Here is a 14,085-nt window from a genome sequence, read left to right as displayed (position 1 = left end):
ATTAAAAATTTTTAACTTTTAGTAGAATTAGTCTCAAGTTAAACTTATTTATTTAGTTTAACTAATATTATAAAAATTTCAAATTTTTAAAATTTGAAATTTTAATTTTAATTTAAACTCAATTCATTAATATTTCTATTTTATTTTAAATTTTTGGGATCTAAAATTTGTTTTAAAATTTTTACTTTTAGTTTTATTTATTTTTAAATTTTTATTTTTTTATTTTTTATTTTTAAATTTAATTTTAGTTTTTATTATTTACTAAATTATTTCATAGGCGAAACTCTCGGAACTGGCAGTGAATATAAATTAACAAAGTCGAGTGTCCGACTACTATATTGACCTGGCTTTTGCCACCAATATTAGTTATAAGTTTTAGAAATATAATTAGTGACGGGGTTATTGCCCTAATTAATTAGCTGTAGTATATTGAAGGGGTTATTGCCCGTCAATATTAGATTAAGTTTTAAATTGTTATTGACAGGGTTATTGCCCAAATAGCTAGTAATAAGTAAAAGGTCTATTGACAACTAGATTATAAAGTCTATTGACATTGTAAATAATTAGTTATAAGGTTTATTGACCAAATTAGTAATAAGTTAATTATTGACGCATCCCCCTGGAAAAAATGTTCCGCACTCCAGCGAAAAATCAAGACGAGGCCCCCGTCCCGGTGACAGACAAGACCTTCAACATTGACACCTCACCTAAGAGAATCTCAAAGGTGAGGAAGAGTATCGGAGATTGGGAGGCCGGGAATACAGAAGAAAAAGACAAAGAAAAACGCGTTCGCTCGCCTCAAAAAATAGCGGACACGGAGACAGCTGCAAAAAGGATGATTCAAACAAAGATAACAAAAGTAGCGGAACAATCACAATCACAGCCGCTACCTGCCAAAAAATACCTAAACAATCAAACAGAAGCAAAGGCATGCGTGGCAAAAATTAACTACTGTTTAAGTGTTACGCGAAATACTAAGACAGAAATAAAGCAAGACATACACGAAGCAGCAGAGAGATTGTATCATCTATTTTTGGAAGCGGAACAGAAAAAGGAACAAGGAAGCAAAGTAAGGAAAGAACAAGTGGAAGAAAAGGGAGAAAAAGAAACGGAAAAGGACCAAAGAAGAAGAGAAACAGATATAATTATGAAAATGGAAAAATACTCCGAGCTGCTAAAAGAAAATAGCGCAAAAATGGAAGAATTAAATAACAACTTAAAAAAGCATGCAGAGTTAAAGGAAACGTATACTTACGCGAGCGTAGCAGCCGGAGGGACGCGACGACCGCCATCGAGCAACCAGGCCACACACTCGGTGGCGGTCACGTCCAGCGATGAGTTGGAGACCGGAGAGCAGGTCCTGGAAAAAATCAGAAAAGCCGTTAATGCCAAAGACGAAGGGTTAAAGGTCGACAGCATTCGTAAGGGGAAGGATAGGAAAGTCATAGTGGGCTGCAGCACGGAAGTAGAGTTAAACAAGATTAAGGATAGATTGCGGGGTGCTGGCAGCGAGTTAAAGGTAGCGGACATTAAGAACAAAGATCCCCTCGTGGTCCTACAGGATATCCTGAAGGTCCACGAGGACAAGGATATAGTTCAGGCCATCCGCAGGCAGAACAGGGACCTCCTGTCTGGATTGAAGGAGGAAGACCTGCGGATGGAGGTCCGCTACCGAAAAAGGGCCAGGAACGAGCTCACATGCCATGTGGTCTTGCGGGTATCGCCGACGCTATGGCGTCGGATGACGGACGCAGAAGCCGTACACGTAGACCTCCAGCGCGTCAGAGTGGCCGACCAGTCCCCTCTAGTCCAGTGTTCCAAGTGCCTGGGGTACGGGCACACGAAGAGGCTATGCACGGAGTCGGTGGAGGTGTGTAGCCACTGCGCGGGCCCGCACCTCAGGACAGAGTGTTCCAACTGGTTGTCCGGAGAGCCGCCTTCCTGTCGCAATTGCCACAAGGCAAGATCCGACAGGAAGGATCACAGCGCATTCAGTGTCGATTGCCCGGTGAGGAAAAGGTGGGAGGCACTCGCGAGATCAACCGTAGCGTATTGCTAAGGGCGTCCCGGGTGCCCCCAGCGGATCCTCAACCGGGGACCGTCGGTATCACGTTGTGCAGGCGAACCTGCAAAGGTCCGAATTGTGCACGGCAGAGTTGATAAACGAGGCGAGTAAGAGGAAACTCGCGCTCGCGCTGGTCCAGGAGCCATACATAGGCAGGATTGGCGAAATGAGGCAGCGTCCAGGTATTCGAATAGTGCAATGTGCAGGAAACCGGACCGCTCAGTCGGTGGTAAAATCAGCCATTGTACTGTTCGACGACACCATAGATGTCTCCCATTGTCCCGACCTCACCACCTGCAACATTGCTGTTGCAAAGGTGAGGACCGCGGCGTGGGAGATTGGGGTGGTGTCGGTATACCTGGAGCCAGATAAGCCCATTGAGCCGTACCTGGACCAGATCGGCTCTGTCGTGGACAGATTGGGGATGGACAACGTGATACTAGGCGGTGACCTGAATGCGTGGTGCACGGACTGGGGCAGCCAGAAGACCGACGCGAGGGGACTGGAAGTGGCAGGGAAACTCGACGAGCTGGGGCTACAGCTTCTAAACGAGGGGTCTGAGCCCACCTTTGATACCATCCGAGGTAGTAGACGCGTCTGTAGTTGCGTCGACATCACTGCTTGCACGACCTCTCTCCTGGGGAGAGTGGTGGACTGGCGCCTCGCGGACGTAACCAGTTCGGACCACAGGGCAATCCTGTTCAGTCTGAATCTTCGATTGTCGGTGGGCATGGACATACGCTCATCCACCAGGGAGTACAATACGCGGAAGGCAAACTGGAGCGAGTTTCGATTGAAACTCGCTTCCAGTTGGCAAGAGAGAGGCATAACACCAGCCGAAATTGAAGGGACCGTAGACCGGGAAAACCTTGAGAGACAGGTGGACCGATACGTGGAAACCGTGGTGGATGTATGCGAGGAAACCATGCCCAAGATTGGGAAGAGGAGACGAACAGGATTGCCTTGGTGGTCCGAAAAGCTCTCTGACCTCAAGGCGAAAGTCTTGAGGTACAAGAGACGGGTACGCTGCGCAGCCCAGGTCCGGAGGGGGTGGGTCGTGCAGCAGTATGTCGACGCCAAAGACGAATACCTACGTGAGGTGAGGAGGGCTCAGACTGAGAGTTGGAAGAGCTTCTGCGGACGTCAAACCCGTGAGTCCATGTGGGATGGGATCTACAGAGTGATTGGCAGAACAACGAAGAGGTCGGAGGATATCCCCCTCGTCCGGGGTGGTACAGCCCTGGGCGGGGAGGAATCAGCCAGGGTGCTGGCGGAAACATTCTTCCCCGAGGATTCACTCGGGGAGGATGACGCGGCCCACACAGAAATGAGAAGGATGGCCGAAACAGTAAATGGGGGGTCACATAGTGAAGTATGTGACCCGCCCTTCACTAGGCATGAGCTCATGTGGGCCGCGTCAAGTTTCAATCCCAAAAAAGCCCCTGGCCCCGACGGCCTCACGGCAGACATCTGCCTGGCTGCCATCACTCTGGATCCAGAGTTGTTCCTGGCGATAGCAAATCGCTGTTTGGCATTGGCGTGTTTCCCCAGGAGGTGGAAAGAGGCAGTGGTTGCAGTGCTTAGGAAACCCAATAAGGAGGACTACACGCACCCCAGGTCATACCGGCCTATAGGACTCTTGCCCATTATGGGCAAGGTCCTAGAAAAGATGTTGGTACGGCGGGTCCGCTGGCATACTGCGCCAATGATCAGCCGCCACCAGTACGGCTTCATGCCGCAACGCGGTACCGAGGACTCCCTCTATGACATGATTCAGCACATTCGAGCCGAGGTTGAAAAACGGAGGCTCGTTGTGCTGATATCATTAGACATAGAGGGAGCCTTCGATAACGCCTGGTGGCCGGCTGTGAGGTGCAGCTTAGCTGAAACTCGGTGCCCCGTAAACCTGAGGCGCCTATTCGACCACTATTTTAGTGACAGAATAGTGCGCGTCAGGTATGCGGGGTCCGAGTGGACCCGAAAGCCGACAAAGGGGTGCGTGCAGGGCTCCATTGGGGGTCCTACGCTCTGGAACCTACTGCTGAATCCACTCCTGGTGGAACTGGGGGAGATGGGCGTCCGCTGCCAAGCGTTCGCAGACGATGTGGTTCTGATGTTCTCGGGCAACAGCACCGAAGACATACAAGGTGCCGCCAATGTGGCCCTCGACCATGTTCAGGGGTGGGGAGTTCGTAATAAGCTAAAGTTTGCGGCCCACAAGACCCGGGCCATGGTATTTACCAGAAAACTAAAATACGACTCCCCACGTCTGAGCATGGGAGGGGGACACATTGAGCTGGTCACTAGTCTGAAGATCTTGGGGTTGACAGTTGACGATGGGCTCACTTTTAATAAGCACATACAAAATGTTGCAATAAAAGTGCAAAAGCTCTATCGTCAACTGTCAACCGCCGCAAAGATATCTTGGGGGCTGAACCCCGAGATCGTCAGAACCATATACGTCGCAGTAGTGGAGCCCATCGTCCTCTACGCCGCCAGCGTGTGGGCGCCGGCGGCACGGAAGAAGACTACTCAGAAGTTGTTAGACCGGGTGCAGCGCGGGTTTGCTCAAAAAATCGTAAGGGCCTATAGGACGGTCTCTCTAAACGCTGCCGTAGCACTCGCTGGCCTGCTTCCTCTGGACCTACGGGTACAAGAAGCGGCCCTTCTTTACGAAGTAAAGAAGGGCCACAGCCAGCGAGTGCTGCGGGACCGAGATTTGGAGAGACCGACAAAGTACGAAGAGGCCGAGCACCCCGCCCACCTGGAAGGGCTGCAGTTCGACTGCCTGACGGACGGTGACGAAGTTGCCCAGCGAGCTACCGTCGATGTAAGAATTTACACCGACGGTAGCAAAATTGACGGCAGAGTCGGCGCGGCGTTATCCATATGGGATGGCGCCGCGGAGACCTCCTGCCGGAAATTAAAGCTGGGGAACTTCTGCACCGTATATCAGGCGGAACTGTATGCCCTATATGAGGCCGTGAAATTTGTTGTTAGGAGCCCCTCAAGGAGGTTTGGCATTTACTCCGACTCCAGGTCCGCCCTAGAGTCATTGCGTAGCATCGATTCCCTCCACCCCCTCGTAGGGGAAATAAGGAGAATGATGAAAGGTTGTGTGGAAGCGGGGAAGGAAGTAAGATTGAACTGGATAAAAGCGCACGTGGGGGTGGAGGGAAACGAGAGGGCGGACCAACTCGCAAAACAAGCGGCAGTCGGAGTAAAGACCAAACCTCACTACGACCAAGTCCCTGTTTCATTCGTCAAGCGACAACTCCGATTGGACTCGCTTGACGAATGGAACAGGCGCTACAAAGAGGGTGTCACGGCCTCGACAACGAGAGTCTTCTTCCCTGACGTCATAAGCGCCTACCCAGTGCTCCGCAATCTAGAGTTGGACCCCGTGCTGGTACAAGTTTTAACAGGTCACGGGGGGTTCGCAGAATACTTACACAGGTTTAAGTGTAGGACGAGCCCCTCGTGCATCTGCGATCCGGCACGGGGAGAATCCGTGCTGCATGCCATTGTAGAGTGCCCGGTGTTTGAAGGAAGAAGAGTAGAGCTGGAAATTGAAGTTAAGGAGAAAGTAAATTTAGAGAATATAAGTAATTTAATGAAAAGCAAAGATAATAGAGGGAAGTTTATAAAGTATTGTAAAGAAGTGGCAAACAAATTAATAGACAGAAATAAAACACAGTAGGAATGCTGTCGGCCTTAAAAAGAAATTAAATTAAGCTAGTTGTATAATGCTGTACTGTGATATTTTATTTTACATTTATATAGACATAAGTATAGTATTAAGTAAATTTTAAATTATATGTCAGTAAATTTTAAACTGTAAATAGATAGCAAATTTATTCATTTTATTTTATATAGCATAAGTTTTTAAAATAGCAGTAAGAAAACATGTAATAGAGATAAGCAACTAGTTTTAAAATTTAAAGATTATAATAAAAAGAACGACAAAGTCTCTGGCTAAAACACGCCAGGGGGAGAAGGAGAGGGCGGCATAGCGCCGCCCAATAAAAAAAAAAAAAAAAAAAAAAAAAAAAAAAAAAAAAACCTAACCTAACCTAACCTAACCTAACCTAACCTAACCTAACCTAACCTAACCTAACCTAACCTAACCTAACCTAACCTAACCTAACCTAACCTAACCTAACCTAACCTAACCTAACCTAACCTAACCTAACCTAACCTAACCTAACCTAACCTAACCTAACCTAACCTAACCTAACCTAACCTAACCTAACCTAACCTAACCTAACCTAACCTAACCTAACCTAACCTAACCTAACCTAACCTAACCTAACCTAACCTAACCTAACCTAACCTAACCTAACCTAACCTAACCTAACCTAACCTAACCTAACCTAACCTAACCTAACCTAACCTAACCTAACCTAACCTAACCTAACCTAACCTAACCTAACCTAACCTAACCTAACCTAACCTAACCTAACCTAACCTAACCTAACCTAACCTAACCTAACCTAACCTAACCTAACCTAACCTAACCTAACCTAACCTAACCTAACCTAACCTAACCTAACCTAACCTAACCTAACCTAACCTAACCTAACCTAACCTAACCTAACCTAACCTAACCTAACCTAACCTAACCTAACCTAACCTAACCTAACCTAACCCGCGTGCCAACCGCCAAGGCGAACGGATCGTTCCGCGCGGCTCTAGAGCAAGAAAATCTTAAGTTGCAGAAAAAAGTTGCAGAATTATAAAGTGTCGTATACCGTTGGATGCGTCTCAGTGTTGTGCGTCTAATAGTGAAAGAATCGTGAATTTTGGACAATCTAGTGGAAAGTTATGAAGCAAAAACTAAAAACCATTAGAGTCAAAAATTTCGCAGAGGAATAACTCCGAAAGTAAATCGAGGACCTATATATTAAATTATATCATTGGAATCAGTATAAATGGACCTTTCTTGCAGTATATAAATTTGATTTTTCTCATTATTGAATAAAATTTTACAAATACTTTTAACTTCAAACACGTGTTGTTTGAAATACTGCGTGTAAAGTGGGAAGTGGAATACATACAGGATTTCATCTAAGTGTAGTGTACTTGAATACAGTGAAAAAACTGAAGTTTACAAAGGTTTAATACTAAAATACAGCAAAAAACAAAATTTTAAACACACGTGCAGCCGGCGACATCTAGTGGTAAGAAGCGGAAACCACTCACCCAAGGCCAAGACATAAGGAGGATTGCACACACACCGAAAGGAAGAATTTAAAAATATTAAGTTTATAGTATTAGTATAACGAATAATTTAACTCTTTAACATTCTCAGTCAGATTTAGTCAAAACATTTAATTAAAGCATTAAACATTAGTAATTAGATTTAATATTAAACTAGGAAAATAAATTGTGTAAAGAAAATTTTGAATCCATATAACTAAATAAAATTTCAAAACTTATAAAATAATTGTTAATTAAAAATATCTAGAACAAATTAAGAAATCAAAACTAAATACTTTCACTTATCAATCAAATTAAAATAGAAATAGAAATTTCAAAATATTATATCAAATAAATATTCTTGTTGTGTGTAATCCACTTAAGTTGTTCTGGAAAAATCCATTGTACTCTGACTGTAAATTAAAGTTGGTGACATCTAGCGGCGAAAAGCTGAACTGTAGATAACAGTAATAAAATATAAAGACAGTCACACACCATAGTAAAAAAGAAATAGAATTTAATTAAAATAATTAACATATTTTAAGTTTAACGTATTACACTTCATAAGAAATTCATCAAAGTAGTATAATATTAAATAAATTAAATAATATACATAGCGGAAATAGATTATAAACTCTACATAAACATTTTTAGAACTTCAATATATTACATTAATTCAAAAACTGTCGTATGTCACCAGCTTAAATTTAAACACTTGTATTACAACTGTATTGTGGAATTAGAGCCACCTAGTGACGAAAAGTTTAACTAATGATAACAAATTAGGAAATAAAGATTGACACACAACAGGGTGGAAGAAATAGAAAAATAATTGATACATTTAATACATTTTAATTTTATTATTTCATAAATTACAATAATTACTAATTATTAGATTAGAAGCAAATACTAAGTAAAACTAAAATTAAACCATTAAATATAAGAGTAACGAAACTAAAATACCATTAATAAGTTAAATTTAGATTATTAAACTAACCATTTTTTATAAAATAATTATTGTAAATAACTAAATTAAAATTAACATCTATATAGAAAATTATTAAACACTCTTTAAAATATTAAAATTATTTTAAGTACTGTTGTGTGTCACTCGCTTTAATTGTTCGTAATAATACTTGTGCACATATAGTATAAGATTAGTTTAATAAGTATTATCACTATATTGATATCATTATAATTATTTGCAACTACAATCAACATTAATTACACCAACAAGCGAATAGATACTTATTTGAAAACATAAATATTAATCAGTTAAATTATCACTCTAGTGAATCACAGCCCGTACCCAACCATTCTTATCAAACTCCATAAATATTAGGGCCGCAACCCATTCTAACGGCAATATTTACAGAATATATTGAATTTAGACTCAGATATTAACTATTATAAAACAAATATCACTAAACAACATGCATCGAACACCAACCAAACAAAGACCATCGTCCACACAGGAAGTTGCAGAAATAACCACACCAGCACACAGTAATATATATATACCACAGTATAGTGAATTGGAAACCGATTCTGAATCAGAATACTACACCTACCTCGCACACACATCACTACCAGAAAGAAAAGATAATAAAACACCAACTAGGGAAACAAACACCCTCCACAGCTACATAGAAGAGGCGAAATCAGCCCACAAACAAGCCATTGTAAATCTAAACAACTCCAGAAACCTTAAAAGAGAAATAAAAAAAGGAATAGAAAACGCCGTAAAGCGCCTCTTCAAAGTCTTCAATGAAACCATCAAAGAACTCGAATCAAGCAACCTAAGAAAGAACACAAACTCCACCCATCTCCCCCCCTCTCCACCCCCACCCTTAAGTACTAATGAATATAGAAATTTTTCACAGAAAATAGAGGAACACTCAAAACTCCTCGCAGAGAACTTGAACAGAATGGATGGAATAAGCAAACAAATGGAAACATATGCAAGCATTACGGAGAGGGGAAACAAAATCATTCAAGAAAACAGCAAAAGAATAGAAGAATTAAACGAAAATATAATAAAAAACCAAAACACCGAAAACAACAGAAGCAAAACATACGCATCAATAGTAGCATCCAACACACCAATAAAAACAATAGAACAAACACTACACTCTATAAAGATCACATCTAAAGATCCAATGGACACAGGAGAGGAAGTTCTAGACAAAGTTAGAAAGGCCCTTCAGGCTAAAGAGGGAGGTGTCGAAATAGAAAGAATAAGAAAAGCTAAGGACCAGAAAATAATTATAGGTTTTAAAACAGAAAAAGAAAGAGAATTAGTAAAAGAAAAATTAAAAGATACAGAAAACCTAAACGTGCAGGATATACAAAACAAAAATCCATTGGTTGTTATCAGGGATGTACTAAACTACAACACCGATAAAGAAATACTGGCAGCCCTACAGAAACAAAACAAAGATATTTTCAATAACTATACTGAAACAGACAAAATGGAAATCCTCTACAAAAAGAAAGCAAAAAATCCGCAAACAAATCATGTAGTAATAAGAGTCCCCCCCCAGGTCTGGAAGAGCATGATGGAAGCTGGTAAAGTCCGGATAGACTTACAAAAGCTACGTGTAGAAGACCAATCACCATTGATCCAATGCTCGACCTGCCTGGGTTATGGACATCCCAAACGGTTCTGCAAAGATAAAGAAGAAAAATGTAGCCATTGTGGAGGATCCCACAAACAATCTGAATGTGAAGAATGGAAAAACAAATCTGAACCCACATGCTGTAACTGTAAGCAAGCAAAAGTAAACAACCACAATCACAACGCATTCAGCCAGGAATGCCCAATAAGAAGAAAATGGGAACAAATTGCACGGTCAACAATAGCATACTCATAGACTTCACAAACATACACATAAATATAACACAAACACAACTAAACACATTTATAATATACACATATATTATATATAAATAAATTTATAAACACACAAAATAACATACACATACACAAGTCAATAAAACACATAAATACACACTTTTATAAACAAACCACTATTACAGTTTTATACAAATTAAATAATAAACAAATATTGTAAATAAACATGCAAACAAAATTTAAAAAATAATAACCATTGTAAAACAGTAAAAGTGGATTTATACTAACATTAAATAACACACTATACATAAAAGTATAACACAGTGACTAAAACAAAATTCACAAAAATATTTATTTAATATATTACTCACAATTATAGTATTATACAAATTAGTAAATTTATAAAACAAAACAACCAAACCACAATATTAAAATATATATGTACATCACACTTAGGTATATAAACAAACCACTATTACAGTTTTATACAAATTAAATAATAAACAAATATTGTAAATAAACATGCAAACAAAATTTAAAAAATAATAACCATTGTAAAACAGTAAAAGTGGATTTATACTAACATTAAATAACACACTATACATAAAAGTATAACACAGTGACTAAAACAAAATTCACAAAAATATTTATTTAATATATTACTCACAATTATAGTATTATACAAATTAGTAAATTTATAAAACAAAACAACCAAACCACAATATTAAAATATATATGTACATCACACTTAGGTATATAAACAAACCACTATTACAGTTTTATACAAATTAAATAATAAACAAATATTGTAAATAAACATGCAAACAAAATTTAAAAAATAATAACCATTGTAAAACAGTAAAAGTGGATTTATAATAACATTAAATAACACACTATACATAAAAAGTATAACACAGCAACTAAAACAAAATTCACAAAAATATTTATTTAATATATTACTCACAATTATAGTATTATACAAACTAGTAAATTTATAAAACAAAACAACCAAACCACAATATTAAAATATATATGTATATCACACTTAGGTATAACATACACCCAAAACATATACAAAAATATAAACAAACATACACAAACGCACACAAAATACAAACATACATAAACACAAACAATACATAACACAAACACAATGTGTACACATAACACTCAAAATACAACAACACAATACAAAGTAAACATACCAATCAAACAACACTCACATAAACACAAGTATATACAATACATAAAAACAAATTAAAACACACACACAACACACACATATGCATATAGAAATCATATAAAAATAAAACATATACAGGCAGGGATGGAGATTTGAAGAATTTGTAAAATTGCATATAAAAGGCACCGAGACAAAATCATACAAATATCAGTCAACCAAGTATAATGGTTTATAATATAAATAACAACAAATATTGTGAACAAACAAGTAAAGTAAACAAGTAAAAAGGTACAAAGAATGTAAAGTAAAATTACAAAAGATTAAAAATAAAAATGTTTATAGTACCATTAATTAAGTAAAATTGTAAAACCTTAATTGATAATTATAACATAATAAGTGGAATCAAGTATTATAAAAACCAGAATAATTGTAAACACTGATAAATCCACAGTATATACCAACATGGCACTTTGTAAACATAATATAAAATAAACATGTAAGTTAGAACAAATAAGTAAATTAGCATAAGAAAATAAAAGTAACAAAATAATTGTATAAGATAGATTAAGTTAGTATGTAAGTACTAAGCTGTAAAATAAAGAAGCAGAGTTGTAGTAGTTTTATTACACCTGTAACAACAATAAACAAATAAATAAAGCAAAATATAAAATAGTAATATAAGATATAAAATGTAAAATAGAAATAAGATAAAATAAGTTAGTATGTAAGCTTCAAGATGTATAATAAAGAGACAGAGTTGTAGTAGTTTTAATACCCTATAAGAATAAATAAATAAATAAATAAAGTAAAATATAGAATAGAGTAGAATAGACGGGAATCCCACCCGTATACAGTAAGAAAGAAGACGAAAGTAAGAAAGAAATAGTATGAAGAAAGAAAGTGCGAGAGGCATAAAAGAGAGAACTTGCATGAAAGATTAAAATAGGCAGACAAAGATTCTGACCACCCATGTTAGAAGTAGATAGTATGGCCTAACCAAAGATTAGGTTAGGTCAAATAAAAAAAAAAAAAAAAAAAAAAAAAAAAAAAAAAACCTAACCTAACCTAACCTAACCTAACCTAACCTAACCTAACCTAACCTAACCTAACCTAACCTAACCTAACCTAACCTAACCTAACCTAACCTAACCTAACCTAACCTAACCTAACCTAACCTAACCTAACCTAACCTAACCTAACCTAACCTAACCTAACCAGCCGGACAGCAGGAGGCGGGACACACTGCATTCAGCGGCGACTGCCCCATACGACAAAGATGGGACGCTATAGCGCGCGCGTCAATAAGTTATTGCTAAGGGCGCCGCAGTGGAAGACCATTTTGTGGTATATCAGGCCAACCTACAGCGTAGCCGCCTGGCGACTCAGGAGTTGGTCATGTCTGCTCAGAGGGGTGGTGTTGGTGTCGCACTCATCCAGGAACCATACGTTGGCTCCGAGGGGCGGATCGGTAGCCTCCGTGGCGTCAGAGTGATACAGAGGGAGTCTGCCAGGACCAAACCTGTAAAGGCGGCAGTCATGGTCTTTCATGATGGATTGGAGGTTCATGTGAACCCTCAGATCGTCACTGAGAACATCGTGGCTGCTGTTCTTAAAACTGGAGATTGGACCGTAGCGGTTATCTCTGTGTACCTCGAGGGCACGGAGGATATCGAACCTTACCTCTCGCAGATACGCGACTTCATGGGTCGGGTCGGCACAGGCGCGATCCTTCTGGGCGGAGACTGGAACGCATGGAGTCCCTGGTGGGGGAGCGTCGAGGAGGACACCCGCGGCGAGATCTTGAGAGGTTTCTTCGACGACCTGGAACTGCACGTATTGAACGAAGGAGTCGTCCCCACCTTCGACACGATCCGTGGGGGCAGGAGGTACACGAGTCATGTCGACGTCACCGTCTGCACCCAGGGATTGTTGAGAAGCGTCCGAGACTGGAAGGTGGACGACTCCGTCACTAGCTCCGACCATCGAGCGATACGCTTAGTTCTGGGTCTCAAGGCGCCACCTGTGGGTGAAACCCGGAATACTACTCGACGTTTTAACACCAAAAAAGCGAAATGGGACCGTTTCACTGAGGAGATGCGTAGGGGTTTAAATACTCGGGGACTTACCTTGGAACGAATAAAAGATGTAGCAAATAAGATCGAGCTGGAACAGGTAGTCTCCGAGTACATCAAATGTATCAATGAAGCGTGCGAAGAAACTATCCCTCCCCGCAAACCACCCAAGATTAAAAAACGCTTTCCCTGGTGGAACGACGAGCTTGAAGGTCTGCGGCGCGACGTGAACACTAAACGTCGTAGGGTCCGATGTGCCGCGCTGCGACGCAGACAATATGTGGTCGATGAGTACCTGAGCGCCAAAGCGGAGTACGAGCGAAGGGTGACCAGCGCCCAGACGGAGAGCTGGAAGTCCTTCTGCTCTAAACAGGAGAGAGAGTCCGTCTGGGATGGTATATACCGTGTGCTGAGGAGGGCGTCAGGCCATCACGAGGACCAACTACTCGTTGAGGATGGAGTTGTACAGAGCCCGGACCAATCGGTTGCGCTACTCGCAAGGACATTTTTCGCTGATGACGATACTGGTGCGGACTCTGAGGCCCACACCACCATCAGAAGCTGGGCGGACCAGGTGGGTACGCGCCTTCCGGGAGAAACAGATGACCCCCCGATCACCAGGGCGGAGTTGGTCCGAGCTCTGAGCAGTTTCAGTCCAAAAAAGGCACCGGGCCAGGACGGATTTACCAGCGATATTTGTTGTCGCGCAATA

General features: G+C 40.5%; 1 protein-coding gene across 1 annotated transcript; it reads left to right on the top strand.

Moving 5' to 3' along the window:
* The first annotated feature begins 628 nt into the window (after positions 1-628).
* On the top strand, positions 629-10,137 carry LOC123722259. The gene is made up of 4 exons (XM_045683456.1): positions 629-2,008; positions 2,121-5,651; positions 8,791-8,946; positions 9,607-10,137. Exons 1-4 carry the CDS (start codon positions 629-631, stop codon positions 10,135-10,137), a joined length of 5,598 nt encoding a protein of 1,865 aa, XP_045539412.1.
* Positions 10,138-14,085: the final 3,948 nt, after the last annotated feature.

Source organism: Papilio machaon, chromosome 22 (assembly GCF_912999745.1).
Source record: "Papilio machaon chromosome 22, ilPapMach1.1, whole genome shotgun sequence".
NCBI classification, from domain to species: Eukaryota; Metazoa; Arthropoda; class Insecta; order Lepidoptera; family Papilionidae; genus Papilio; species Papilio machaon.
Note: the sequence above shows the minus strand (reverse complement) of the source record. Positions and strands in the feature narration are given on the sequence as shown.